Raw genomic sequence first — 27,358 nt, forward strand, 5'->3', positions numbered from 1 at the left:
TCTTGGAGTTTAGGGTGTATTAATATCAGTGATTTTCATAACTACATTTCCCTTTTTATTATATGAGAATACAGAAGCAACCAGCTGCCACTCCAATGCCTGTGCAGGTATTTCTTGTACTGTACACTTACTGGCAGAGGTGGGACAAAGTCATTGTTATGCAAGTCCAAGTCGAGTCGCAAGTCATCAAATTCATGACTCGAGTCTGACTCGAGTCCAAGTCACATGACTCGAGTCCACATCTCATAGGTGGGACAAAGTCATTGTTATGCAAGTCCAAGTCGAGTCGCAAGTCATCAAATTCATGACTCGAGTCTGACTCGAGTCCAAGTCACATGACTCGAGTCCACACCTCTGCTTACTGGATAATGAATCCGTGTGCTCCACTTTCTCCCTCTCGGTGTAATTACAAGGCGGTCCCATGCCCCATTCGCACACATTTCAGGTTTAGACATGAACTAATTAAACATGTGGGGGAGTCTTGAATCGGTGGGTTGTTTTGTCCCTGTGCAGAATATTCGTTAAATCCTAGTGCAGGATAAGTGAGGTGAAAGGTAGATAAGAGTGGGGAGAAGTTAAAATATAAGTGACCGTATCGATAGTTATAGGCGTGCCTACAACTGGTGCAAGAATAGGTGAATAAAGTGTAAGCAGGTGACTTGTTACAACGCATCGGTGTGAGTAATTTTTGAAGACACTACACTCTAGTAATAGAGCGAGTGCAGATTCACAGAACCGGAATTGATAGCTTGAAAGCATTTAGCACGGGCCCTTGAAAGTGCAGGGCCCGTAGCTGCATATGCCACTACTTTTGCTACTAGGATAATCCGGCACTGGGTACCGAGGAGTGAGATGTCCGCCCCTGGGCTCATCAGACTACTGCACACGTTCATCGACATTTTCGGAATGCGCCCTGTTCTCAGTCACAACTCAGATGCTAAGCAGAGGGGTTGAGCTGGATTGTGGAGTTCAAGACTTCTGGTGAACTCCACAGGAAGTCACAACAGCGCAAGCAGCCGTCTTCCAGGTGGAGAACAGGTCTCTCGACAGACCTGTTCTCCACCTGAAGACGGCTGCTTGCGTTGTGGCCGAAACGTCGTGAGAAATATTTTATTATGTTTTATTTTTATTATTTTCCTTCTACGTGACTTTACCGAAAGAACCGAGAAGATTTGTCAACAAAGTCGTCCGCCTAGTCTCAAGACGTATTTACAGGTTTGACTCGCTCGAAACTTTGCCTTTTTTTTGGTCGTAACGTTCTGACCCCTCCCTACTGGTCATCTGTGAAAAGAAAAGAGCTTAATAGCTCATCGGATTCCTCAAGCGTAATTAAATAGTTCTGATTCTGTGTGGACTTCTTTCGCACTCTACATAGCCGACCGTGCTAATCGGATTTTTTTCTTTTGATACTTGAAACCAGCGAGCTCGGACACAACCTATTAACTATAAACATTTTGTTTTTATTAAGAAAAAACTTTATATATTACCAGGTAAGGCCCACTGAGCCATATAGCTCTTTTTTTAGAAGCAACCTGGCGATCACAAATGCTCAACGAAGTGGCTTATCGCGTGCGAATTTATAGCAGCCAAATATTTTAAACGCATGTTTCAAAATGTGGACGGGATAACCGGGGGAGAGACCCTGAGAAAAATCAATGTGACTACGGGGAGGGAGGGAGGAGAGGGAGGGAGGTGGGGGAGGAGACGGAGGGAGGGGGGGGAGCGATGCAGGGGAGGGAGGGAGGGAAGGGGGGGAGGGAGGGAGGGAAGAGGGGAAGGGAGGGGGGAAGGGGGGGGAGGGAAGGGGGTCGGAGGGAGGGGGGAAGGGAGGGGGGAGGAGACGGAGGGAGGAGAGGGAGGAGAAGGAGGGGGGAGCAGGGAAGGGAGGGATGGGAGGGAGGAGAGGGAGGGAGGGAGGAGAGGGAGGGAGGAGAAGGAGGGAGGGGGGAGCAGGGGAGGGAGGGATGGGGGGGGAGGGAAGGGGGGGAAGGGAGGGAGGGGAGGGGAAGGGACAGAGGGATGGGGGGAGAGAGGGAAGGAAGGGGGGAGGGAGTCTGAGTCTAAGGCAGGAGCGTGTGGATCAGTCGGTGCGCTCAGTCGGCGCGCTCGTCGCTGAACCGCTGGAAGTGCAGTGAGAGCGGCGCCTCTTCGCCGTCGTGCCGCCGGTAGCACCACTCGTCGCGCGTCACCACGTACGCCACCGCGGTGCCGAACGCGATCAGTGCCAGGCCCAGGCAGTTGGCGAGGATCCCCTCCGCCGGGTACTCGCCGTACCGGTCCCTGCGGCCGAGCCAGCGCGACAATCGTGGCAGTCGCAACCAACGCACAACCAACACAAACACAGCAAACGACACAATCATCACAACAAACAACCATAGCGACAAACACAGCCAACATCACACCCAACGCAACCCGCACACGCCCGTGTGTGTGTGTGGGTGTTTGTGTGTGTGGGTGTATGTAAGGAGAGGCTTGCGGAGCCTCAATGTGGTTTCAGGAAAGGGCGGTCCTGCATGGATGCCATATTTTCTGTCCGTTTGCTACAGCAGAGGTGTAGGGAATTCCAACAAGACCTACATCTCTGCTTTCTTGACCTGGTCAAGGCCGATGATACCATCAGTAGGCCTGGGCTCTGGGTTGTTCTTCGTGCTTTCGGAGCCCCTGACCCTCTGCTCACGATCATTAAGGACCTTCATGATGGTGAGCGGGCCCGGGTAAAACGACGTGGCCGGGAGTCGGAGCCATTCGCTGTACACCTTGGGGTGCGACAGGGATGTCCTCTAGCTCCCACATTATTTAACATCTATTTTGACCACGTAGTTCGTGAAGCCTTCAATAGCTGTACTGGGGGAATTTCCATCTGGTACAGATATAATGGGAGGCTGATCGATGCCCGGGTGCAGTCAAGGGATGGCTGCTTATTTCTCAACCATGGTATGTATGCCGATGATCTGGTAATAGCTGTTCACTCAGAGGAGTAGTTGGAGGTGCTGCTGCTAAACCTGGAGCTTGCCACTAAGAGGTGGAGCCTTACCATCAGCCCCACCAAAACTAAGCACCTATCAGGGAATTTTGTACCATCGGACACTCCACCCCAACAACTCTCAATTGGTGATGGAGTAGTTGTGGAGAGAGTGGAGAGTTTCCCATATCTGGGCAATGTGCTTATAACAGCAGAGGTCTCACTCCGAATCAGTCGAGCGGCATTATCTTTTCATCGGTTGCGTAACGCTGTGTGGAAGCTACCTGGTCTGTCGCTCCGCACGAATCTTCAGGTCTTCTCGGCCACAGTCATTTCCTCTCTTCTCTATGCTTGCGAAACGTGGACCCCCCTAATGGAATATCTTTGCTGGTTAGAAACATTTAGGCTGGCCTGCCTATGATCCATCCTGGGTTTAACCAGGCTGGATTGTGTGAGGAGCTCACAAATCCTTGAAAGATGTGGACAAAGTCCCATCGGTGAGCTCCTCCGGCAGGCAAGGCTGCGTTGGCTGGGCCATGTAGCCCGCATGCCAAGTCACCGCATGCCTAAACAGCTTTTGTTCGGCCGGATCGAATTCATAGGTGCTCCCTAACAGCACTTGCCCCAACAGTCTGTTACAGGCTATGAGGGGGATCTTTGTCTTAGTGTGTGCGTGTCGGGGTGGTGGTGGTGGTGGGGGGGGAGCAGTCACACACCCTATGGCGTAGATCAGCTTCTCGGTGAGACCCATCATTGCCGTGGCGATGGAGAGCGCGAAGAGCGCTAGGCCGAAGAAGGTGTGGAGGGAGCGGTAGGCGGAGCGCGACTCCTGCGCTGCCCGCGGGAACAGGAAGAAGCCGAACCCCAGCAGCCACTGCGGCAAAGAGGAGACAAAACATCCATAATTTGAGATCAGTTGACAGTTTGCGGGCCACGGTCATTCCAAATTTCCGTCGTACAGACGCCAAAAATGGCTCCCAGCTGATCTGCTATCTCCTTGTCTATACAGAGTGTTTAAAAAAGATGCACCCGATTTGAAATCGCTATATCTCTGCAACCACGAACCGCCCATGAATGAAACTCTTACCACTTGAAAGGGCGGGGCATAGAGAGTGCGGGGCACGGAGAGGGCGGGGCACAGAGAGGGCGGGGCACATAGAGGGAGGGGCATAGAGAGGGCGGGGCATAGAGAGGGCGGGGCACGGAGAGGGCGGGGCACAGAGAGGGCGGGGCACAGAGGGAGGGGCAAAGAGAGGGCGGGGCATAGAGAGGGCGGGGCACGGAGAGGGCGGGGCACAGAGAGGGCGGGGCACATAGAGGGCGGGGCATAGAGAGGGCGGGGCATAGAGAGGGCGGGGCATAGAGAGGGCGGGGCATAGAGAGGGCGGGGCATAGAGTTTAAAATTATTTTTATTCTTGATGCAGCTAATCTGGCTGTGACGGTCCCACCTGATGACGGAGACTTGTGTTGCCTCCGAAACGTCGTGATTTTTGTTTTTATTTTATTTTATTTTCATTAATTTTGATGTTTTACCTACGTGACTTTACCGAAAAAACCTAAGAATATGATTCCTTGCAGTCACGAAAGCTTCAAATCTAGAATTTAAAATGATTACCACTCGCACAAACAGCCCCTAGCCGCAGTCATTCGCGAGACACGCTGCCTCAACGTTGGATAGGTCGCATGGGACCCCAAGACTTGGCGCTACACTCTTGGCCCTCAAGATCCCCGGACATCATCACACCCTGCGACTTTTTCTTGTGAGAATACGTCAAAGACCCGTCGTGTTTTTGTGCCACCACTAGCGACTAATCTGGATGACCTCAAGAACAGAATCACGGCAGAAGACACTTTGAGAGGCGTTTGGGACGAATTCAACTATCGTCTCGATGTTGTCCGTACAGCAGGTGGAGGGCACATAGAGCATTTATAAAATGGTTAGTAAAACTTAATAACTCGTTAAACCGTTTGTAACTTTTTGCGTAATTGTGACATGTTGCCATCGTGAAATATACTGCTTTGAAATTGGGTCCATCTTTTTTAAACACCCTGTACAATAGGCCATGATGAGACGAGACGCCGCTGGTCTATTAACGGCGCTCTCCCACACAAACATAACAGCACATCCACACTGAAGGTTTCTTTTTGGGCTGGATCGCGCGAAATATGAACGCTTCGCTAAAACCCGCCACCACCCGATTGCAGCCGCGGTGGCGAGATGTTAGCTCCCTCGCTCGGTATGCAGGAGGTCGTGGGTTTGTTATAACATGCCAACCCCTTACTAATTGGCTAAAACTAAAAATTAAGCTACTCTTTGGTTTTTATAATAATTGTTTTTTTACCCTTTATCTGGCAACAAAACTGACACTTTTTTTTTACAAGGAGTTATGCTTGCATTGACCACAATACCTGCGGTCGGAATGCAAACAAAAAACACAACTCTGATAATGTATCCACTGTCCTTGAAGTTGATTGGTCCACACCCGAGACAGCTTTTCTTAGAGCCTCGTCTCACATGGTGTCGGACCAGATGACGCCAAAAGGCGCACAACTCAAAGACAATGCACCGTCAGAGTATGAGAGCTCGGGGTAAGCATTTACACCATTGGAACCTCCTTTGCCAGTAGCAAAATATGATAATTGTTGTTTTACCCTTTTATCTGACAACAAAACTGACAGGTCTTGGTGTGTGTCTCGCTCGGTGTCTTTGTGTGTGTCTCTCTCTGCACGTGTGTCTGCCTATGCTGTTCCAGTGTCTGTGGTTTAATCATTCATTCTTACCTGATGATGGTTGCTTCTGTTGCGACCGAAACGTCGTATTTTATTACTATTTCTTTTATTTTCAACGTGACTTTACCGAAATAAGCAAATAGTTATTCCTGCAATCACGAAAGCTTCGAATCTAGTTTAAAAACTAAATTCTTTTAAATTTCGATTTAAAGCTTTCGTGACTGCAGGGATTCATCTTCTTGGTTCTTTCGGTAAAGTCATGTAGAAGGGAAATAATGAAATAAAAATTAATATTTCATTATGTTTTATGTTTATTATTTTATTATTTCCCTTCTACGTGACTTTACCGAAAGAACCAAGAAGATGAACTCTTTTAATTTTACCAGGTAATGCCCACTGATCAATATAGCTCTTTTCAGAAGCGACCAGGCTATCACAAATGATAGCTCAACGAAGCTGCTTATTGTGTGGACATGTACAGCAGCCAAATGCTCTCAACACGTGATGCTGATTCTAAATGTGGAGCGAAAAACTGGAGGATCCGGAGATGAATCAACGCAGGGCCCCCTCTTATTCGTTAGCGACAAACAGTCAGGCCCAGTGCGGGGGGGCCCTCACCTGCTGAACCGCCCGTATTGGAACATCAGTCTTGATAAACATGTAATGAGAGCCATGTATGACTCACGTGGCGATCGGCTTGCCGGTCCCGCTTTGTAGCCAATGAGGGGAGAGCCTGGGAGCATGATCTCGGCGTGATCACGGCATGTTAGCTAAGGTGATTGGCTTGGCCGATCTTGGCCTCAGCTAATGGGAAGCCGGATCAGAGGCGTGGTCCCGGGAGGTTGACGGGGAGTGATCTGGAATGTTCGATGCGGACTACTGGAGATTGGCTTAGGGGTACCACGTGACCGAGGGGTTAAGAGGGGGGAGAGACGGAGGAGTCGGGAGCAGACCTGGGAACGGAGATAGCAGGAGCCACGCGCGTACGGGGCTCTGGGTGCCACGTGTGCGCGGTGCGACTTCGCTGGCTGTCTGCCCGCTTCCCGTTGCCTGCCAGCAACGGGGAGCGTGTGTGTGTAAACTGTGGAAGTGGAAAATAAAGGACTGATTCCAGGAGCCGTCTCGAGAAGGTTATTACGAACATTTCCGATTCTATCCCATGGGGGTGGGAGGGGTGGGGGTGGGGTGGGGGGCGCACGCCGCGATCACCTGCACGAAGTAGAGGATGACCAAGCCGAGGCCGCACCAGCTATGCAAGCTGTAGAGGTGCGGGAAGCCCTTCATCTGGTGGAAGTCGAACACGGCCACCAGTCCTGCGGGGGCGACATGCGTCAAAGATAAAGACGAAGGTTCCCCCCAACCCCCACTTCTGTAGCCTTAACAGACCGTTGGGGCAAGTGCTGTGAGCTAGTAGTTCCTATGAAGGCCTGCACACGCACAAATATACACACACACACGTACAAAGATCACCCCGCATAGCATTAACAGACTGTTGGGGCAAGTGCTGTGAGCTAGTAGTTCCTATGAAGGCCGGCACACGCGCAAATACACACACACACACGTACAAAGATCACCCCGCATAGCTTTAACAGACTGTTGGGGCAAGTGCTGTTAGCGAGTAGCACCTATGAAGGCCGGCACGGCACACGAGGGGGTGGTGTGGGCGATGTTTACACATCGCACTAGGTACTCACTTGAGGCTGAGTCGACCTAGGGGAGGCCCAAGACTGGTTCAGATAATATATAATCGTCACTGGTGTTGACCATGAGCGGGAATCGAACTCGGGTTGCCGCATTCGTAGCGCGTCGCACTAACCGCTACACTACTACGAGACGCGTCACACACACACACGCACACGTGCCACCTAAGGATCACGATGTGACTCCATCACCCGCTCGCTCGCTCACCCATTCACTCGCCCACTCACCCATTCACTCGCTCACTCACCCATTCACTCGCTCGCTCACTCATTCACCCGCTCGCCCACTCACCACACTGCTTCTTCCCTCGCCCTGCTCCATTCTGGAATTCCCTCTCCCGTCATTGTCGTCATTGTCATCGTCGTCTTCGTCATCGTCTTTGTCGTCGTCATCATCATCGTTGTCTTCGCCGTCATCGTCATCGTCGTCATCATCATCGTCGTCGGCATCATCGTCATCGTCGTTGTCCTCGTCATCATCATCGTCGTCATCATCGTCGCCTTCGTCGTCATCGTCATCATCATCGTCGTCGTCATCGTCTCTTTGCTCCCCCCCCCCCCCGCATACCCAGCTCTTCCCATACTGTAATAACCTCCCCTCAGTTCAAGAAATGTGTTCCACCTTTGTACAGCAAACTGGAGTTTAAAAACAACAAGAACAAAAACCCTCCGGTGACATCGCACGCGCACGTTTCAACACAGAGCCGACGATGCAGTGAGGTCACCGTACAGCACTCTGGCGGAACGTACAGTCTGTTTTTTGTTGTTGTTGTCATTAACAAACTTTCTTATTGCAAGCTAACGTCGTCTTCGCCTAGATCTGCACGCCGCAGACAAAGCAAACCAAGAACGTTGGCCGGGCACACGTCGTGATGACGACGTCACCGTGTAAACGCCGCGCCACAACTGCACGGTATTTGCTCGCTGTCGTACAGACACAGACAGAGAGGGGGGATGACGACTCGGAGACGCCAGGAGGAGGGACCACAGTCGAGGAGCGGGGAAGGCAGCAACAGCAGCAGCAGCAGCAGCCTCCGCGGTGAGTCGGGGTCAACAATTGGCCAAGCTCTGCAGCCCTCTATATATTAAGGCGTTAAGGGTCAATTAACGAGTGCTAATACGCGGAGTAGGAGAAAACCCACGCGTGCGTGCAAGGGAGCAACGCTCGATCCCACACAGGTGGAACAGGTGGAGTCCACATTTGCTGTACCTCTTGGCGAGCCTGGGTATGGCTCCGAAACTAAAGTAAACTTTTTTTTTTATTTCACCAGCTTAGGCTCACTGAGCTATACAGCTCTTTTTAAAAAGTGACTTGGCCACAAGTGATGGCTCAACGAAGTGGCTTATCATGTGGACATTGATCGCTGCCAAATACTCGTAACGCAAGTTGATTCTCAAAGTTGGAGAGAAAAACCAGGGGCACCCGGAGAAAAATCCACGTGACCCCGGGAAGGACACGCAAACTCTAAACATGCAGCAGGCATCATGGTCGGGATCGAACCCACAACCTCCTCCACACCAGGCGAGGTCGTTAACATCTCCAAGCCACCCAAGAAAGCCGAGCCAAGCGGCGACTCGGCAACAACTGTGCGATCGAGCGAGAGAGTTAGCAACCCAATTTAGTTTCGATTTAAAGTTTTCGTGACTGCAGGGATTCATCGAACAGCGCGCAGCGCGAGCCGGGAACACATCAGAGCGCCGCCCGTGTGACGGACGATTTGTCCCGTGATGCAACACTGCTAGCACGAGCGGGACTGGAACGACTGAACCACAATACCTTGGTGACCTCGTCAAACAGCACTAACCGTGACCACGCGAACTCCGTTCACCCTCGCAGCAGCAACGGCTGTTGGCTAGCCGTTGAAATAAGATGGTCACCGCATCGCGCGCTTTCAGATGCGCTTCTGCGGCCGTCTGAGAATTATTTTATTATGTTTTATTTTTATTATTTTATTATTTCCCTTCTACGTGACTTTACCGAAAGAACCAAAAGAATAACCCAATTCTTTATTTCAAATTATGATCATGCTATGTACAATTGTATAATTGCTGTAAAGCGCCTTGGTGAAGGCGCGATATGAATCTCATTAACATAAGATGAAATCAATCATCGAGATTGACAAACACAATTCCTTCAAAGTGATTTTCGTGTTCAGTTTGTTGTCCTTCTCCCAGCACCTCCGATGAGCACGGCTGGCTCCAGCACGGCACGGAAGAAGTTCTACGTACGTGCGGACGCGTATTGAGCGCGAAGACGCTCGGGGAGCGGAGGCTCACCGATTATGGCGGCGATGAGGGCGCCGACGTGAACGATGCCGTGTATGACCTTCACGCTCTTCTTCGGCTCGTTCCTGAAGATCCTGAAGATGAGGATGGCTGTCGGGAAGCAGGGAGTCGCACAAAGACGAAGATCACACCCCGCACCCAGCCCAACCCGTGCAGAATTCAACAGACTACCGACGCATTTGTATTTATGCGATCTAACTCATGAAAAAAAACCTTTGTTATGGATACCATCAATAGCAAAAGCTTACGTGTAAACAAAAAACCCCTCCGTGTTGGGGAAAGTGCTGTTAGCGAGCAGCACCTATGAAGGCGGGTGGCCAGCACCATGCCAGGCCTGCATCGTCTCCACAGACACGATGTTTACACACCGAAGTGGATTCTCATTTGAGGCTCAGTTGACCTAGGGGAGGCCCGGTTCATATAATCGTCACTGGTTTTCGCCGTCTGCGGGAATCGCCGGGTTCGTAACGCAGAGCGTTAACCACTACACTACCGCCCCCCACTCCTACACAGACAAATACAAAGATCCCCTGCACAGCCTACACAGACTGTTGGGGCAAGTGCTGTTATCGAGCAGGACCTATGAAGGCCGGCACGGCACACGAGGGGGGTGGGTGGCCAGCATCACACCCGACCGCCTTTGTCTCCCCATAAGGGATGTTTACACATCGCACTAGGTACTCATTTATGGCTGAGTCGACCTAGGGGAGGCACAGGACTCCTTCAGATTAACCGTCACCGTGAGCAGGAATCGAACCCAGCTTGCTGTGCGTTGATTCAAGAGAAATTAATTAAAAGTAAATCCACTCACATCATATTCTTGGTTCTTTCGGTAAAGTCACGTAGAAGGGAAAAAATCATAATTAAAAATAAAATAATAAACATATACTACGTGTTAAATTAATAAAAATATATGTTTATTATTTTATTATTTCCCTTCTACGTGACTTTACCGAAAGAACCAAGAATATGAATCCCTGCAGTCACGAAAGCTTTAAATAAAAAAAATCCACCCACATCAATCAACTGGATTTCATTCATGCTGTGGCAACTGTGCTCTGTTGTTCTTCTCCTGCACCTCCGATTAGCTCGGTTGGCTACGTAAAGTGCGAAAGAAGTTCAACATACATACATAGCGTCTGCCTGCGCAAGTGAGCGGGGTAGTAAGTGAGTGAGTGAGCGGGCGAGTGCGTATGTATGCATGTTTGTTTAATTTTTTGCGCACTGTTTGTAGCCAATTGTGCTAAGCAGTGGTACCGGGAGGGAGCGAGCGGGCAGGCAAGCGAGCAGGCAGGTGAGTGAGCGAGTGACTGAGCAAGTAGGTGAGTGGACGAGGTGAGCGAGCGAGCGAGCGAACGGGCAGGCAAGCAGGCAGGTGAGTGAGTGAGTGAGTGACTGAGCAAGTAGGTGAGTGGACGAGTGAGCGAGTGAGCGAGCGTGCGGGCAGGCAAGGGGATGAACGGGCAGGCGAGTGAACGAACGAGCGAGCAATTGAGTGAGTGGCCGGGCGGACAAGCGAGCGAGTGAGGGGGGCGAGCGAGGGAGCGAGTGCGCGAGTGAGCGAGCAATTGAGTGAGTGGCCGGGCGGACAAGCGAGCGAGTGAGGGGGGTGAGCGAGTGAGGGGGTGAGCGAGTGAGGGGGTGAGCGAGTGAGGGGGTGAGCGAGTGAGGGGGTGAGCGAGGGAGCGAGTGAGTGAGTGAGCGAGCAATTGAGTGAGTGGCCGGGCAGACAAGCGAGCGAGTGAGGGGGTGAGCGAGTGAGGGGGGTGAGCGAGTGAGGGGGTGAGCGAGTGAGGGGGTGAGCGAGTGAGGGGGTGAGCGAGGGAGCGAGTGAGTGAGTGAGCGAGCAATTGAGTGAGTAGCCGGGTGGACAAGCGAGCGAGTGAGGGGGTGAGTGAGTGAGGGGGTGAGCGCGTGAGGGGGTGAGCGAGTGAGGGGGTGAGCGAGTGAAGGGGTGAGCGAGTGAAGGGGTGAGCGAGTAAGGGGGTTAGCGAGTGAGGGGGTGAGCGAGTGAGGGGGTGAGCGAGTGAGGGGGCGATCGAGGGAGCGAGTGAGTGAGTGAGCGAGCAATTGAGTGAGTGGCCGGGCGGACAAGCGAGCGAGTGAGGGGGTGAGCGAGTGAGGGGGTGAGCGAGTGAGGGGGTGAACGAGTGAGGGGGTGAGCGAGTGAGGGGGCGAGCAAGGGAGTGAGTGAGTGAGTGAGTGAGCGAGCAATTGAGTGAGTGGCCGGGTGGACAAGCGAGTGAGTGAGGGGGTAAGCGAGTGAGGGGGTGAGCGAGTGAGGGGGCGATCGAGGGAGCGAGTGAGTGACTGAGCGAGCAATTGAGTGAGTGGCCGGGCGGACAAGCGAGTGAGTGAGGGGGTGAGCGAGGGAGTGAGCGAGCGAGTGGGCGAGCGAGTGAGTGAGCAAGCAAATCGGTTGGCGAGGGGACGTGCGGATCGGCGGGCGTGCGGGGCGAGCTGCCACCTTCCCCGTAGAGGAACACCATGCCGATGACCATGCAGAGCGGGTGGACGTTGAAGAGGAGGTCGCCCTCCCAGGCGAAGCCGCCACGGAAGTACGCCGTCCACACGGCGACTAGCACCACGCACAGCAGGCCCAGCACCTGCGAGGCGGCCACGAACCAGGGCAGCCTCTGCAGCTCGCCGCCCGGCGGCTCCGTCTCCTCCATGGACGCGCCGACCCTCGCCGCTCTCACCTCCTGCCGACCGCCGCCGCACCACCACCACCGAACCGCGCCTGGAAGCCCACAATGCCCCGGGGCACTGAGGTCAGGGCCTGGCACCGTCGGGGTCTGTCCGCTGTTGTTTTTTTATTCCGGCCGGATGAATTTCTCGCTTTGTTCCGTCTACGGGAGTGACAGGGGAGACAGAAACAAGACAATGATCCCCCGTATAGCCTCGACAGACTGTAGGGGCAAGTGCTGTTAGCGAGCACCTGTGAAGGCCGACAGGGCACACGAGGGGGTGGGTGGCCAACACAAAAACAAGACAATGATCCCCCGTATAGCCTCGACAGACTGTAGGGGGCAAGTGCTGTTAGCGAGCACCTGTGAAGGCCGACACGGCACACGAGGGGGTGGGTGGCCAGCGCCACGCCCGGCCGCCTTTGTCTCCCTAGCGGCGACGTAACAGGACCGGTTCAGATAATCGTCACTGCGTGTTCGGCCGTGAGCGGGAATCGAACTCGGGTCGCCGGGTTCGTGGGGCAGCGCGCTAACCGTTGCGCCACCGCTCCCCACAACATCACCACCGGCACTGCGGATGAAGACGCGCACACTCCCGTCATCGAACGCGATCACACCATGGCACGATCACCACGATCAGCATCACACATTCTGGCGTGGTTTGCAAAAAAATTACAATGCATGTAAATAATAATAAAAAAGAAATATATTTGGCTGTCAGTCAACTCCGCAAATTCTTTGTGGCTGTTACCATCAAAACACTCCCCCACGGGGGTCGTCTCACGCCCAGCGCGATGACGAAGACATGCAACACTTGCCGTGAAGAGCGAAGTGCCGCAAGCGACCCGCCCTGGAGGCGAGGTCACTGAATGTCGTTAGACCGGTTCCATTGTTGGGTGAGCCCCGCCCCCCAGTCCCATCCCCCTCCCCGCCCCCCCAGTCCCAACCCCCCCGCCCCCCAGTCCCAACCCCCCCCGCCCCCCAGCCCCAACCCCCCCGCCCCCCAGCCCCAACCCCCCCGCCCCCCAGCCCCAACCCCCCCGCCCCCCAGCCCCAACCCCCCCGCCCCTCAGTCCCAACCCCCCCGCCCCCCAGCCCCAACCCCCCCCGCCCCTCAGTCCCAATCCCCCCGCCCCCCAGTCCCAACCCCCCCGCCCCCCGGCCCCAACCCCCCCGCCCCTCAGTCCCAACACCCCCGCCCCCCAACCCCCCCCGCCCCCCAGCCCCAACCCCCCCCGCCCCCCAGCCCCAACCCCCCCGCCCCCCAGCCCCAACCCCCCCGCCCCTCAGTCCCAATCCCCCCGCCCCCCAGTCCCAACCCCCCCGCCCCCCAACCTCCCCGCCCCCCATTCTCAACCCCCCGCCCCCCAGCCCCAAACCCCCCCGCCCCCCGCCCCCCCGCCCCCCCACCTCCTCCCCAGGTATTCGCACACGAGGACTTTTGCCATGCTCTGTAGAGTCGGCGCAGCCTCGCCCACCGGGGTCTGCCCCGAGACCTCCTCCTGTCAGCGGAGTCGTCAAGATCGGCCTCTGTGCAGGAGGAGGACGCTGCTGCTGCTGCTGCTGGGCAGTTTGGAGGCAGTCGCCCTCCAGCAGCAACAACAACGGAGGGCAGAGGGAGCGACGCTCACAACAACGAGCCGAGCGCCGGGCGGATAAAACGCAGCAAGTTGGCACAGTGGGCGGTGCAGCTGGTGGTGCATCTGTAGGTCATCTCAGTCAGCCAACCCATGGCACCTGCTGTGTCTGTCCCCTGACCTCCTCCTGCACCTAGCCTGGCACAGCAGGGGGTGCAGCTGGTGTTGCATCTGTAGGTCATCTCAGTCAGCCGACCCATGGCACCTGCTGTGTCTGTCCCCTGACCTCCTCCTGCACCTAGCCTGGCACAGCAGGGGGTGCAGCTGGTGGTGCATCTATCGGTCATCTCAGTCAGCCGACCCATGGCACCTGCTGTGTCTGTCCCCTGACCTCCTCCTGCACCTAGCCTGGCACAGCAGGGGGTGCAGCTGGTGGTGCATCTATCGGTCATCTCAGTCAGCCGACTCATGGCACCTGCAGGGTCTGTCCCCTGACCTCCTCCTGTCAACGAGCCTCCGACACTTCACGTGGCCTCAACGTGCACCTAGCCTGGCACAGGCGCCGTGGTATTGATGGTGTGTGGTGGTGGTGTGGTGTAGGTGGTGATGGTGTGTGGTGGTAGAGGTCATCGTGTGGTGGTGGTGGTGATTGTGTGTGGTGGTGATTGTGTGTGGTGGTGGTGGTGATTGTGTGTGGTGGTAGTGGTGGTAGTGTGTGGTGGTAGTGGTGGTGGTGGTGTGTGGTCGTGGTGATGGTGTGGTAGTGGTGATGATGTGGTGGCGATTGTGTGTGGTAGTGGTGATGGCGTGGTGGTGGTGATTGTGTGTGGTAGTGGTGATGGTGTGGTGGTGATTGTGTGGTAGTGGTGATGGTGTGGTGGTGATTGTGTGGCAGTGGTGATGGTGTGGTGGTGGTGTTTATGTGTGCTGGTGACAGTGTGTGGTGGGTGGCTGTGTTTGGTAGTCGCAGTGATGGTGTGTGATGGTGTGGTGGTGATTGTGTGGTAATGGTGATGGTGTGGTGGTGGTGGTGATTGTGTGTGGTCGCGGTGATGGTGTGGTGGTGGTCGTGATTGTGTGGTAGTGGTGATGGTGTGGTGGTGATTGTGTGGTAGTGGTGATGGTGTGGTAGTGGTGATGGTGTGGTGGTGGTGGTGGTGGTGGTGTTTGTGTGTGGTGGTGGTGATGGTGTGTGGTAGTGGAGATGGTGTGGTGGTGATTGTGTGTAGTAGTGGTGATGGTGTGGTGGTGGTGTTTGTGTGTGGTAGTGGTGATGGTGTGGTGGTGGTGATGGTGTGGTAGTGATTGTGTGTGGTAGTGGTGATGGTGTGTTGTAGTGGTGATGGTGTGGTGGTGATTGTGTGTGGTAGTGGTGATGGTGTGGTGATGGTGGTGTTTGTGTGTGCTGGTGACAGTGTGTGGTGGGTGGCTGTGTTTGGTGGTTGCAATGATGGTGCCAAGCCTCTGGTCTGACCTCTGCCTGCGCACCCGCCGTGAGCTGTTCCGAACTCAACCGCAAACCGAGACCACAAACCCTCACCCCAACATCTGAGCATACAGTGCACGCATCACTACACAATCAAAACAAAGATCCCTTCACTTGAGGCAAGATCTGTTCGCGAGCACATATGAAGGCCCCGCAACCTTATGTCATGTGGGCGAAAACCAGGTTACGGAGAGCAAACGCACGCGCGCGAAAGGGGAGAACGCTCAATCCCATACAAAAGAGACAGACGATACTACACAATCAAAACAAAGATCCTTTCACTTGAGGCAAGATCTGTTCGCGAGCACATATGAAGGCCCGCCACCTTGTGCCATGTGGGCGAAAACCAGGTTACGGAGAGCAAACGCACGCGCGCGAAAGGGGAGAACGCTCGATCCCATACACAGGAAACAGACGATATAAGTCCGAACTTTTCTTCTCCTGGCGAGCCAGGGTATGACTAATAAATATTACTACACCTCGACGCCTCCCATGGGAAGGGAGAGTTGTTGCGGCATTCGTGTGGGTGATTTGACAACCCTCCCTCCTGCCAAGTGTTCGTAGTCAAGGCGCTACGTTTGCTTCGTGTGTAAACAATCAACAGGAACTGGGTAGAAAGCGCACATACTCAGTGCATGAAAAAAACCCCAACAGAATGCCCCGACGCGTACGCTGTTGCGGCCAGCACTGTGATTGTGTTACTGTGTGTTGAACTTCTTTCCAGGGCCGGCCCGAGGCATAAGCGAACTAAGCGGCTGCTTGGGGCCCCCTGGCCACCAGGGGGCCCCCGAATCGTTTTTTTTACAATTAAATAACTTAAACAAGTGATATAAATGAATTAATGAATGAATGAATAAATGATTCAAGACAAGAAAATTCTGTCGACAACTGCTGCTTTGTCACGGCTCACGGATGTCACGGCTCATTGACAATTCGCGTGGGCGCGGGCGCGGGCGCGGGCAGGTGCGCGCAATTGTACGTCACGATAATAAATACGCCTAAGCCATGTCACAAAAAAGGACGTATCCCTCTGGTGCCGAAAAAAGAAAAAAGAAAAGGACCGAGGAGTGTGACATTTGTGTCAATAATCTTCTAGCACAGATGAGTCTGCGTGGTGGGAGGGGGGCCCCCAAATCAAATTCTGCTTAGGGCCCCCAAGAGGCTCGGGCCGGCACTGCTTCTTTCGCACCGTACGTAGCCAATCGTGCTAATCGGAGGTGTGGGGGAAGCCAATAAACTATGGGTCTCTGTGCGAGTCTATGGGTCTATGTGTGAGCCTATTGGCCTCTGTGTGAGTCTATGGGTCTCTGTGTGAGTCTATGGGTCTCTGTGCGAGTCTATGGGTCTCTGTGTGAGCCTATGGGTCTCTGTGTGAGTCGATGGGTCTCTGTGTGATTCTATGGGTCTCTGTGTGAGTCTGTGGGTCTCTGTGTGAGTCTATGGGTCTCTGTGCGAGTCTATGGGTCTATGTGTGAGTCTATTGGCCTCTGTGTGAGTCTATGGGTCTCTGTGTGAGTCTATGGGTCTCTGTGCGAGTCTATGGGTCTCTGTGTGAGCCTATGGGTCTCTGTGTGAGTCGATGGGTCTCTGTGTGATTCTATGGGTCTCTGTGTGAGTCTATGGGTCTCTGTGCGAGTCTATGGGTCTCTGTGCGAGTCTATGGATCTATGTGTGAGTCTATTGGTCTCTGTGTGAGTCGATGGGTCTCTGTGTGAGTCGATTGGTCTTTGTGTGAGTCTATTGGTCTCTGTGTGAGTCTATTGGCCTCTGTGTGAGTCTATGGTCTCTGTGCGAGTCTATTGGTCTCTGTGCGAGTCTATGGGTCTCTGTGTGAGTCGATGGGTCTCTGTGTGAGTCGATGGGTCTCTGTGTGAGTCTATGGGTCTCTGTGTGAGTCTATTGGTCTCTGTGTGAGTCTATGGGTCTCTGTGTGAGTCTATGGGTATCTGTGTGAGTCTATGGGTATCTGTGTGAGTCTATGGGTCTCTGTGTGAGTCTATGGGTCTCTGTGTGAGTCTATGGGTCTCTGTGTGAGTCTATGGGTCTCTGTGTGAGTCTGTGTGAGTCTGTGATGCCGCCGCCACGAAGCCGTTCGGCAGGCGCCCCATCCCCGACCTCGCCACCACCAAGCAACGGAGCCATCCCCTCGTCCCCCTCACCTCACCTCACATGAACACACCCGCACGCATTCCCCCCCCCCCCCCATAGAGCTGGAAGGGGAGGACACCTGATCGACCGGTTTTTATCCGAGAAACCCTTATCGGGATTAACTCTCACGGTTTCCGGCGATCAGGGAATTGGACGGCCTCCCCCGACGCTACGTTGCACCGCGGCGCTGCGACCGGCCTTAAGATGGTATGGCCGCGGCGAGGGGCATTCGGCCACCGCGGTTGAAACGCATCCCCCACACACACACCCCCCCCCCCCACGTGTCGACGGGGCCAGCAGGGGAAGGACGGGACAGCATGAGTAGCAGGACCGCAGGGGCTCTTGCGCATAGTCACGGAAGGTTGGGATGGTTGCGCTTGAGCGCGCAGGCCCCATTGTTAGGGAGGGTAAGGGATTAATTCGGATGTACGCCGCGCACGCCGCACACTGATTAGCATACCAAAAGCGCCCGAAACTGCCGTGCGCGTGCCAGAGGGTCGCGAGCCCATTGTTCAGAGCCGCATCCCTTTGAGGTAGGGAGGATAAATAGGGGGCGCAAAGGGGAAATCGCTCTGGTCTCCAGCGCCAGAGGACCAGCAGCAGCTCCAGCCAGCGACCCGGACGTCCGTGCGACGCGCCGAGGTACGCTGTTAGCACAAGGATCAGCGGACCGCCGTGGACACTTGACGGTGAGTGGGGAGCTGAAGTAGGATAATAGCCGATAGATAGGGAATAGGTACAGGTTTAGTGGAACAGGCCAGCCTCGTCGACTCACTGATTTAACATCAATTACCAGGTAACAGATAATAAATCATTAATAGCGAAGCGTGGCCTCGCGTGATCTTGTCGAGCAGTGTGAGCGTGTGGGCGCGAGGCTGTAAAAGTAGGGGCGTCGCGTTCGAATGCCGGCGAAACCGTAGCGGGTAATAGGGAGGTGGTGTAACGTAAACGGAATAGGGGATGAAGGCGGGAGGGACCCCGGGGGCCAACGGCCCCCACAAGTCTATGGGTTTCTGTGTGAGTCTATTGGTCTCTGTGTGAGTCTATGGGTCTCTGTGTGAGTCTATGGGTCTCTGTGTGAGTCTATGGGTCTCTGTGTGAGTCTATGGGTCTCTGTGTGAGTCTATTGGTCTCTGTGTGAGTCTATGGGTCTCTGTGTGAGTCTATTGGTCTCTGTGTGAGTCTATTGGTCTCTGTGTGAGTCTATGGGTCTCTGTGTGAGTCTATGGGTCTCTGTGTGAGTCTATGGGTCTCTGTGTGAGTCTATTGGTCTCTGTGTGAGTCTATGGGTCTCTGTGTGAGTCTATGGGTCTCTGTGTGAGCCGATACATGTTGAACTTCTTTCGCGCCGTACGTAGCCAACCGTGCTGAATCAGAGGTACGAGGGGGGGGGGGAAGGACAAAAAACTGAGCACACAAAAGGCAGTGATAAAGAAATGAGTTTTCAATCGAGATGATTTAAAAGCGCGTAGCTCCGGTGGCTTCTTAATATCGGAAGGAAGAGCGTTCCAGACGGCCGCACAAAAGCACGTCCGAAAGCGACCGTCTTTGTTCGATGGCCAACCAGAAAGCCGCCGCCGCCGCTGCTGCTGCTGCAAGGATGACACCGGAGTGTGCGTGAACACATTCCTGCGGAGGGAGCTGGTAGGAACGTTGGGTTGCTCGGTCAATGGCCAGGGCCAACGGCGGCGTGGTGTATTCCACAAATATAGCCGACTGTGAGGGCGGGCACAAGCCGGCGTGAGTAGGTTAAACGTTGAGTTTTATAAGGGCACCACGGGGTGACCAGCCCCCTCCCCACCCAGCCCCACCCTCCCCACCCAGCCCCTCCTAGCCCCTCCCCACCCTCCCCTCCCTTCCCACCCAGCCCCTCCCTGCACGACGGACGGACACAATAATCCCCTGTGGGCTGGTGGAACCAGTGGGTTCCTACCAGTATAAAACGGAGTGTCAAGTCTCCAGTGCATCGGAGTGTTGTGAATATGAGACCCCCCCCCCTCGCCCCCCCCCTATCGCTGTCGCCCTAATAGCAGCCGACGCAGGCTGTCAGGGCAAGCTGTGCGTGTCAGCAATTCCATGGATCAGCAGCGTCACCACATATATGTTGCGTCGCCAATGGTCAAGAGACACTCGTTCAAAAGGTGGGAGAGGCCTGCCCAACCGGTTGAGACGTTAGCCGCGGGGCGAGGGATCGTGAGCCCAGCGCGCTAACCACTGCGCCACCGCTCCCCCCCCCCCCGACACGCACATAAATACACAAAGACAAAGATCCTTAACAGACGTTTTGGGGCAAGTGCTGTTTGCGAGCATACCGATGAAAGCTGGAACGGTACCCCCCACCCCCGGCTGCCTTTGTCTCCCCAGTGGCGATGTTTACACACCGCACCAGGTACTCATTTGAGGCTGAGTCGACCTAGGGGAGGCCCATGACCGGTTCAGATCATCGTCATTGTTGTTAGTGGCCGTGTGCGGGAATCTAACTGGGGTCGCCAGGATCGTAGTGCAGCGCGCTAACCGCTACACTACCGTTCCCCATCGAACACACACACACACAAAGATCCCCCATATAGCCTTCACAGACTGTAGGGGCAAGTGCTGTTAGCGAGCACCTATGAAGGCCGGCACGGTACACGAGGGGGTGGGTGGCCAGCACCACGCCCGACCGCCTTTGTCTCCCCAGTGGCGATGTTTACACACCGCACCAGGTACTCATTTGAGGCTGAGTCGACCTAGGGGAGGCCCAGGACCCGTTCAGATAATCGCCATACACAAGCACACATACGTACACGCACACAACACATGCACATTTAAATCTAGTTTCAAAACTAACTTATTTTATAACTGTTTTTTTTTTACACGCTTTTATTTAACTCACTCTGTTGTTGTTGTTGTCGTATCCTCAAATCTTGTAACTCAATTTTAACCCACTTCCCAATGTGGTATCGGTTGCAAACTTGGTATACTTATGTCATACTGATGACAATACTATATTCTATCATAAAAAAATATATTATTAAACATTATTTTTTATATGTTACTAGCATAAGTACCCGGCGTTGCCCGGGTGAAAAATATATTTCTTAATAACCTTACATATATACACAGATGGGCTGCTACCCCTGCCCCCCCCCCCCCAGCCACGATCTCCTGGGCCGCTGTGCAGTAATATGTAGGGCCTATAGTGTGGTGGGGTGTCGAGGCCTAGTACCGTGCAGAGCCTCCGGCCTCGCCTAAATTGCCCACCCGGCTGAGGCTGGGTACAGGGGCCGTTACCCCCCCCCCCCCCCCGCGCTACAATAATACTGTCTAATCGCTATAATTGTATTATCTACCGACCCTATAATAGTAATTGCACACATTGTGGTGGGGGGGGAGTGAAGAGGACGTGAAACTTTGATGAATTTACCTCAGAGTCGCGTGCTGGGTGTCGAGGCCTAGTACCGTGCAGAGCCTCCGGCCTCGCCTAGATTGCCCATCCGGCTGAGGCTGGGTACCGGGGCCGTTACCCCCCCCCCCCCCGCGCAACAATAATATTGTCTAATCGCTATAATTTTATTATCTACCGAGCCTATAATAGTAATTGCACACATTGTGGTGGGGGGGGAGTGAAGAGGACGTGAAACTTTGATGAATTTACCTCAGAGTCGCGTGTTAATGCGTGCGCATATTTTTTACGGGAATTAAAAATGGCGTCCACCCCGCAGCGAATGCGTCGCTACCCGTTGCCAGGGGCAACCGCCGTGGAAAACCAAACGGACCAATCGTGTCTCGCAAATCCCTCACATTTCGTCCAATGAAACTGCGTATGGTCCGGCGACACACAGACAGACAGGCACACACACAGACACACACACAGACAGACAGACAGATTTGCGATTTTATATATATAGATGTTTCGGCTTGGGTCTAATTGTCCACGCTCAACTGACTTCGGCTGTGATTGACCACGGGTGCCTTACATTATGACAAGCTTCGGGGCCACTTCCTGGAGTCGTAGAGTTTTGCCATTACAAGTACGGTACATTTCATTAAAGCGTGTTTTTAAAAAAGTATTTTTAAATATTACTTATTTGGTGTTCACTCTATTGTCTTTCCCGATTAGCACCGGTCGGCCGTGTACTGTGCGAAAGAAGTTCACACGCAAACGCACACAGACGTCTCCTCCTCTGTCGCCTACAAAGCACTGACCAATACACCGTCGTCACTTCTGCAAGGAACTTCCCAAGGCGCTTGCCACATCTCCTACGATAAGATAAGCAGCGTTTTTCCTCCGAAGCGCCGATACTACTCCAGCTGTTCGGCCGCATCATTGCATCACCGCGCTTGCTGGTGGTAGCGCAGTCGGTGGTGTTGTAATGATGCTCTCCAATGTTGCTTACGGCCACTGTCTTGCGCTCCAAAAGAAATTGGCCTCTGCGCGACTCTTTAAAGGCCGGTTTAACGCGCAGTTGGCTTTCGCGAACAAATGTCATCCATGATAGAGTTGTTTTTGGGTTAGATCGCGTAAAATATATCAACGTGTCGTTAATGTTTGTGGCTTGGCTCTCCAACACACAACCGGTGGTGCTGTGCTAGTGACGAATTGGCCACGTTCTGTTTACATGACAACCCTTACTAAATTTCGATTTAAAGCTTTCGTGACTGCAGGAATTCATCTTCTTGGCTCTTTCGGTAAAGTCACGTAGAATGGAAATAATAAAATAATAAAAATAAAACATAATAAAATAATTTTCACGACGTTTCGGCCACAACGCAAGCAGCCGTCCTTAGGTGAAGAACAGGTCTGTCGAGAAAACAGTCTGAATGACACGTCCTGGGCTTGGAGCGTCTATTTAAGCTGGGATGGAGGGGGAAGAGCGCCTTGACAACCCTTACTAGTTGGCTGTGTCGGGTGGTGGTGGGTTTTGACGACACATTTATACATTTACGTGATCTAACCCCAAAAAAAAATCTTTAAAGGCCATTTGAAAAGCCCAACATCCTGAATTAAGCACCCCCCCCCCGAAGCTGGAATCATGTTTTTTTAGCCCCGCCCCCCCCTTCGAATACGTTATCATGTGCACCAACAGGGGCTTGCGCAACAAACACGTACACCTCGTGTTTTCTTTTAGCCCCGCCCCCCCTCCCAATACGTTCCATTCATTGGCTACCACATTCTGATAAGCTCCTCCCCCCTTCTCCCCCTTAACTTGTATTTAAGAACTTGCATCTTGGAATCCCTGCCTCACTTGATACAGCAAATCTGGCTGTGACGGTCCCACCTGATGACGGAGACTTGTGTTGCCTCCGAAACGTCGTGATTTTTATTATTTTATTTATATTATTATTAATTTCATTTTTTACCTACGTGACTTCACCGAAAAAACTAAGAGTATGAATCCTTGCAGTCACGAAAGCTTCAAATCTAGAATGGAATCATGTTGTCACATCTCTGACGGAGAACCCAGTTGCAACCTCGCTTGACCTTTGAATTCAAAGTGATTTTCGAATGTCACGTGACCACAATTCACATGCCAGTTTTCCAAAAAAAAAAACTGTTCATCAGGATAAACTTTCAATCCTGATTTGAAGCTTTCGTGACTGCAGGAATCCATATACTCGTTGGTTCTTTCGGTAAAGTCACGTAGGTATAAAAATTAAATAAATCACGACGTTTTTATCGCAACACAAGCGGTCATCATCAGGCGGGAAAAGTTTCATCCAGCAGTGGAACTGTTGAACCAGCGAGAGAGCTGTTACAACAAAAGGTGATTATATATGTGGCGATGGGCAAGCAAGCGGGGTCTGAGCTGGAAAGGAATTCCATCCACGGACGCAAGCACGCCAGTTGTGTTAATGGGGGGAGATTCGGGGAAAGGATACACTTTTACATCAGACGTATAGTAATAGCTTTTTACCCTTTTAACTGGCAACCAAACTGACACCTTTATACAAGGGATCATGTTTGTATTAACCAGAACACTTGCGGTCAAAATGCAAATAAAAAGACAACTCTGATAATGTATGCACTGTCCTTGAAATTGATTGGTCCACACCCGAGACAGCTTTTCTTAGCGCAGGCAAAGAGGTCATAGGGATTTCCCTCCCACCCTATCTCATTACAATTACCACAGACACACCTGTACACACGTACTGTATGCATACATAGTGACTCGTCATCACCACCAGCCATGGCCAATCCACCGCTGGATGAAGGCCATCTCTCGCGATCCTTCGATGGAACGATCCCATCGCTCCATCTCCTCGCGGCACGTGCTCCAGGAGGCTCGAAATTCCTTGGCACTCAACGCAATGTTCCAGCCCACGGTTCTTCACTCATTTCACTGGTCAACACACTTTTTTCTGGCATAAGGTATTCCAACGGTTGTAAAGTAATTTCGGGGTGCTGATTCCAAATCTGGCATCAGTTTTTGTCTATCACATCAGGTTTTTTGAGATATCAAATATTGCATTTTCAATAAAAACTGCAGAAGAAAAATATTAAATAAATGTGGATATCTACATAAAATGATATTATGAACACACTATCCTAAAAATACAGCACCATATTTTAACACTAAAGCAGTCACTGACTCGCAACAACTTGCAATCATAAGTGACAGAGTTAATTTCGGGTAAAATCAATGAAAATGGGGTATGCCGATAGCATAAAAATGAGATGTGATAGAGCAAATCTGAGATCAGATTTGGAATCAGCACCCTGAAATTAGTCTAAAACAGCTGCAAAAGTCCAGGCCAGAAATTTGTTTTTGTTGACCAGTGTTTTCAGTGGGGGGGGGGGGGGGTTGAGGCACTTTCACTGATAAGACATCATCAGTGCGAGGGGGGTCACCGCACAATTGAAAATCATTGGGGGTTTGACAGCGCGAGGATGATGATGATGATGATGGGCGGTGTTGTCACTCTGTGTGAATTGTGGAGGGGGCCGCACTGAAGGCTACCAGGGGCTGTCATTGGGCCGTGGGCCTTGCAATGAAGAACGCCGAGCTGGATCCACCGGCCTTCATCCCATCCCTTGTGACCAAGCCCCACTCACGCTCCTCGACGGCCTGAACGATGGCATTCTCTAAAGCAGTGGTTCTTAACTTATACACTAAATACTACTATACACTATACTATACACTACGCTATATACTACGCTATACACTACACTATACACTACTATATACTACACTATACACTACTATACACTACACTATACACTACTATACACTACACTATACACTACTATACACTACACTATACACTACTATACACTACGCTATACACTACTATACACTACACTATACACTACGCTATACACTACACTATTATACACTATTATACACTACTATACACTACACTAAACACTACTATACACTACACTAAACACTACTATACACTACACTAAACACTACACTACACTATACACTACACTATACACTACTCTCCACTACACCAGTGGTTCTTAACCTGGGCTGCGAGACATGGACAGATATTTTTAGAAGGTAAATAATAATAAAACACAAACTAAGCACGGCCACGCAAGTAACAACTACTTTGTGTCATCAAACCATCCGTGTGTTTATTAGCACTGTAATTTATTTTACGAGTGAGAACCAAAGGGGTGCAAGGCTGCGGTAAAGGTTAAAGACTACTGCTCTAAACTAAACGATTTTTATTTTTTATTTCACAAGGTAAGGCAGCACTGAGCTACGGGTGTAGCTCTTTTTCAAAAGCAACCTGAGCACAAACGATAGCTCAACGAAGTGTCTTCTTACGTGGCAATGTATAGCAGACAAATACTCTAAACGCGTGATGTTGATTCTTAATTGTGGATGGAAAAACCGGAGGACCGGGAAAAAATCCACGCGACCACGGAGAGAGAGACACGCAAACTCCAAATATACAGCAGCAGGCGTCAGGGTCGGGATTAATCCCACGACCTCCTGTACACCACGCGAGGTAGTTAACATATCCTAGCCACCGTGATGATGATGATGAGAGAGAGACACGCAAACTCCAAATATACAGCAGCAGGCGTCAGGGTCGGGATCGAACCCACGACCTCCTGTGTACCAGGCGAGGTAGTTAACATCTACTAGCCACCGTGATGATGATGATGAGAGAGAGACACGCAAACTCCAAATATGCAGCAGATGTCAGGGTCGGGATTAAACCCACGACCTCCTGTACACCACGCGAGGTAGTTAACATATCCTAGCCACCGTGATGATGATGATGAGAGAGAGACACGCAAACTCCAAATATACAGCAGCAGGCGTCAGGGTCGGGATCGAACCTGTGACAGACTGTTGAGGCAAGTGCTGTTAGCGAGCAGCACCTGCCGAGGCCGGCACTGCAACACGAGGGGGTGGCTTGGCCAGCCCCACGCCCGGCCGCCTTTGTCTCCCCAAGTCGGCGCTAATGTTTAGTTTCAAGTTTCATGTATTAGGTATCGCCCCGTGAGACATGCGGCTATTGGGTCGAACAGAGAACATCTGAAAGCGACGACGCGCAACAGAAACATCCTGGGATAAACCAGATAAAATCTTCCAGAGAAAGAAAAAAACCTCACCGTGTTACAACGCTGTGTGCAAACATCCCACACCGCACCGTCTGTACCGCACACACACTCACACACTCACCCACTCGCTCACTCGCCCACTCGCCCTCTCGCTCACTCGCTCACTCACTCACTCACCCACTCGCTCACCCACTCACTCTCTCACTCACTCACACACTCACTCACTCACTCACGAACTCACTCACTCACGAACTCACTTACTCACACTCACTCACACACACACTCACTCACTCACACTCACTCACCCACTCACGAACTCACGAACTTACTCACACACACACCCACTCACGAACTCACTCACCCACTCAAACACTCACTCACTCAAACACTCACTCAAACACTCACTCACCCACTCACTCACACACCCACTCATTCACTCTCTCACGAACTCACCCACTCACTCACTCACGAACTCACTCACTCACTCACACACCCACTCACTCACCAACTCACTCACTTACACACCCACTCACTCACCAACTCACTCACTTACACACCCACTCACTCACCCACTCACTCACCCACCCACTCACTCACCCGCTCACTCACCCGCTCACCCACCCACTCACTCACGAACTCACTCACTCACTCACACACCCACTCACTCACCAACTCACTCACTTACACACCCACTCACTCACCCACTCACTCACCCACCCACCCACTCACTCACCCACTCACTCACTCACTCACCCGCTCACCCACCCACTCACTCACGAACTCACGCGTGTGCAAGAGGAGTCGGTCCACGGACCCCGAGGGAATTCAACGTGGCCCAGGAAACATCGCGGGGTTCGAAGTGCCGGCCTCTCCCTCTCGCTCTGAGCCATTGGGAGGGGGGCAGGGCAGTGGTGGGAGGGGGGCATGGGGGGTAGGGCAGTAGTGGTGGGGGAGGGGTAGCGGGGGAGGGGCGGGGCGGCGTGGGCTGGGCTGGGTGACGTGCGCACCAAAGATAAAGACGCAGCCGCATAGGAGGGCACAAGCGGCAGTTGGGGCAAGTGCTGTGAGCGAGTAAGTCGCTCATCTGAGTGCCGGCACGACGCATGGTGGGTGGGAGTAACATCCGCCTTTGTCTCCCTCGTGGCGATGTTTACACTCGGTACTCATTTGAGGCTGAGTCGACCTAGGGGGGGGGTTAGGCAGAGGGGGAGTTGTGTGGAATTCCTGCCCATAGGGGGCGGGCGACTCTCTGTGTTGCATTATACTTCCTAATTT

At 52.7% G+C, this 27,358-nt stretch overlaps 1 protein-coding gene and 1 long non-coding RNA gene across 2 annotated transcripts in view; both read right to left on the bottom strand.

The window, feature by feature from the left end:
* LOC144736716 (uncharacterized) overlaps positions 1 to 24,353 on the bottom strand; it is a 501,200-nt gene extending 476,847 nt beyond the window's left edge. Inside the window, exon 1 of the long non-coding RNA XR_013588804.1 lies at positions 22,839 to 24,353. This is a non-coding gene — a long non-coding RNA (uncharacterized LOC144736716). The remainder of the gene's footprint in view (positions 1 to 22,838) is intronic.
* On the bottom strand, positions 1,977 to 26,998 carry LOC144736714 (transmembrane ascorbate-dependent reductase CYB561-like). The gene is made up of 6 exons (XM_078619341.1): positions 26,869 to 26,998; positions 12,147 to 12,528; positions 9,671 to 9,769; positions 6,903 to 7,006; positions 3,679 to 3,836; positions 1,977 to 2,280 (listed from the first exon to the last, which is right to left on the bottom strand). Exons 2-6 carry the CDS (start codon positions 12,349 to 12,351, stop codon positions 2,094 to 2,096), a joined length of 753 nt encoding a protein of 250 aa, XP_078475467.1. The 5' UTR covers positions 12,352 to 12,528; positions 26,869 to 26,998; the 3' UTR covers positions 1,977 to 2,093.
* Between the last annotated feature and the right edge of the window lie 360 nt (positions 26,999 to 27,358).

The sequence above is a fragment of the Lampetra planeri genome, chromosome 62 (assembly GCF_965212315.1).
Source record: "Lampetra planeri chromosome 62, kcLamPlan1.2.h2, whole genome shotgun sequence".
NCBI lineage: Eukaryota > Metazoa > Chordata > Hyperoartia > Petromyzontiformes > Petromyzontidae > Lampetra > Lampetra planeri.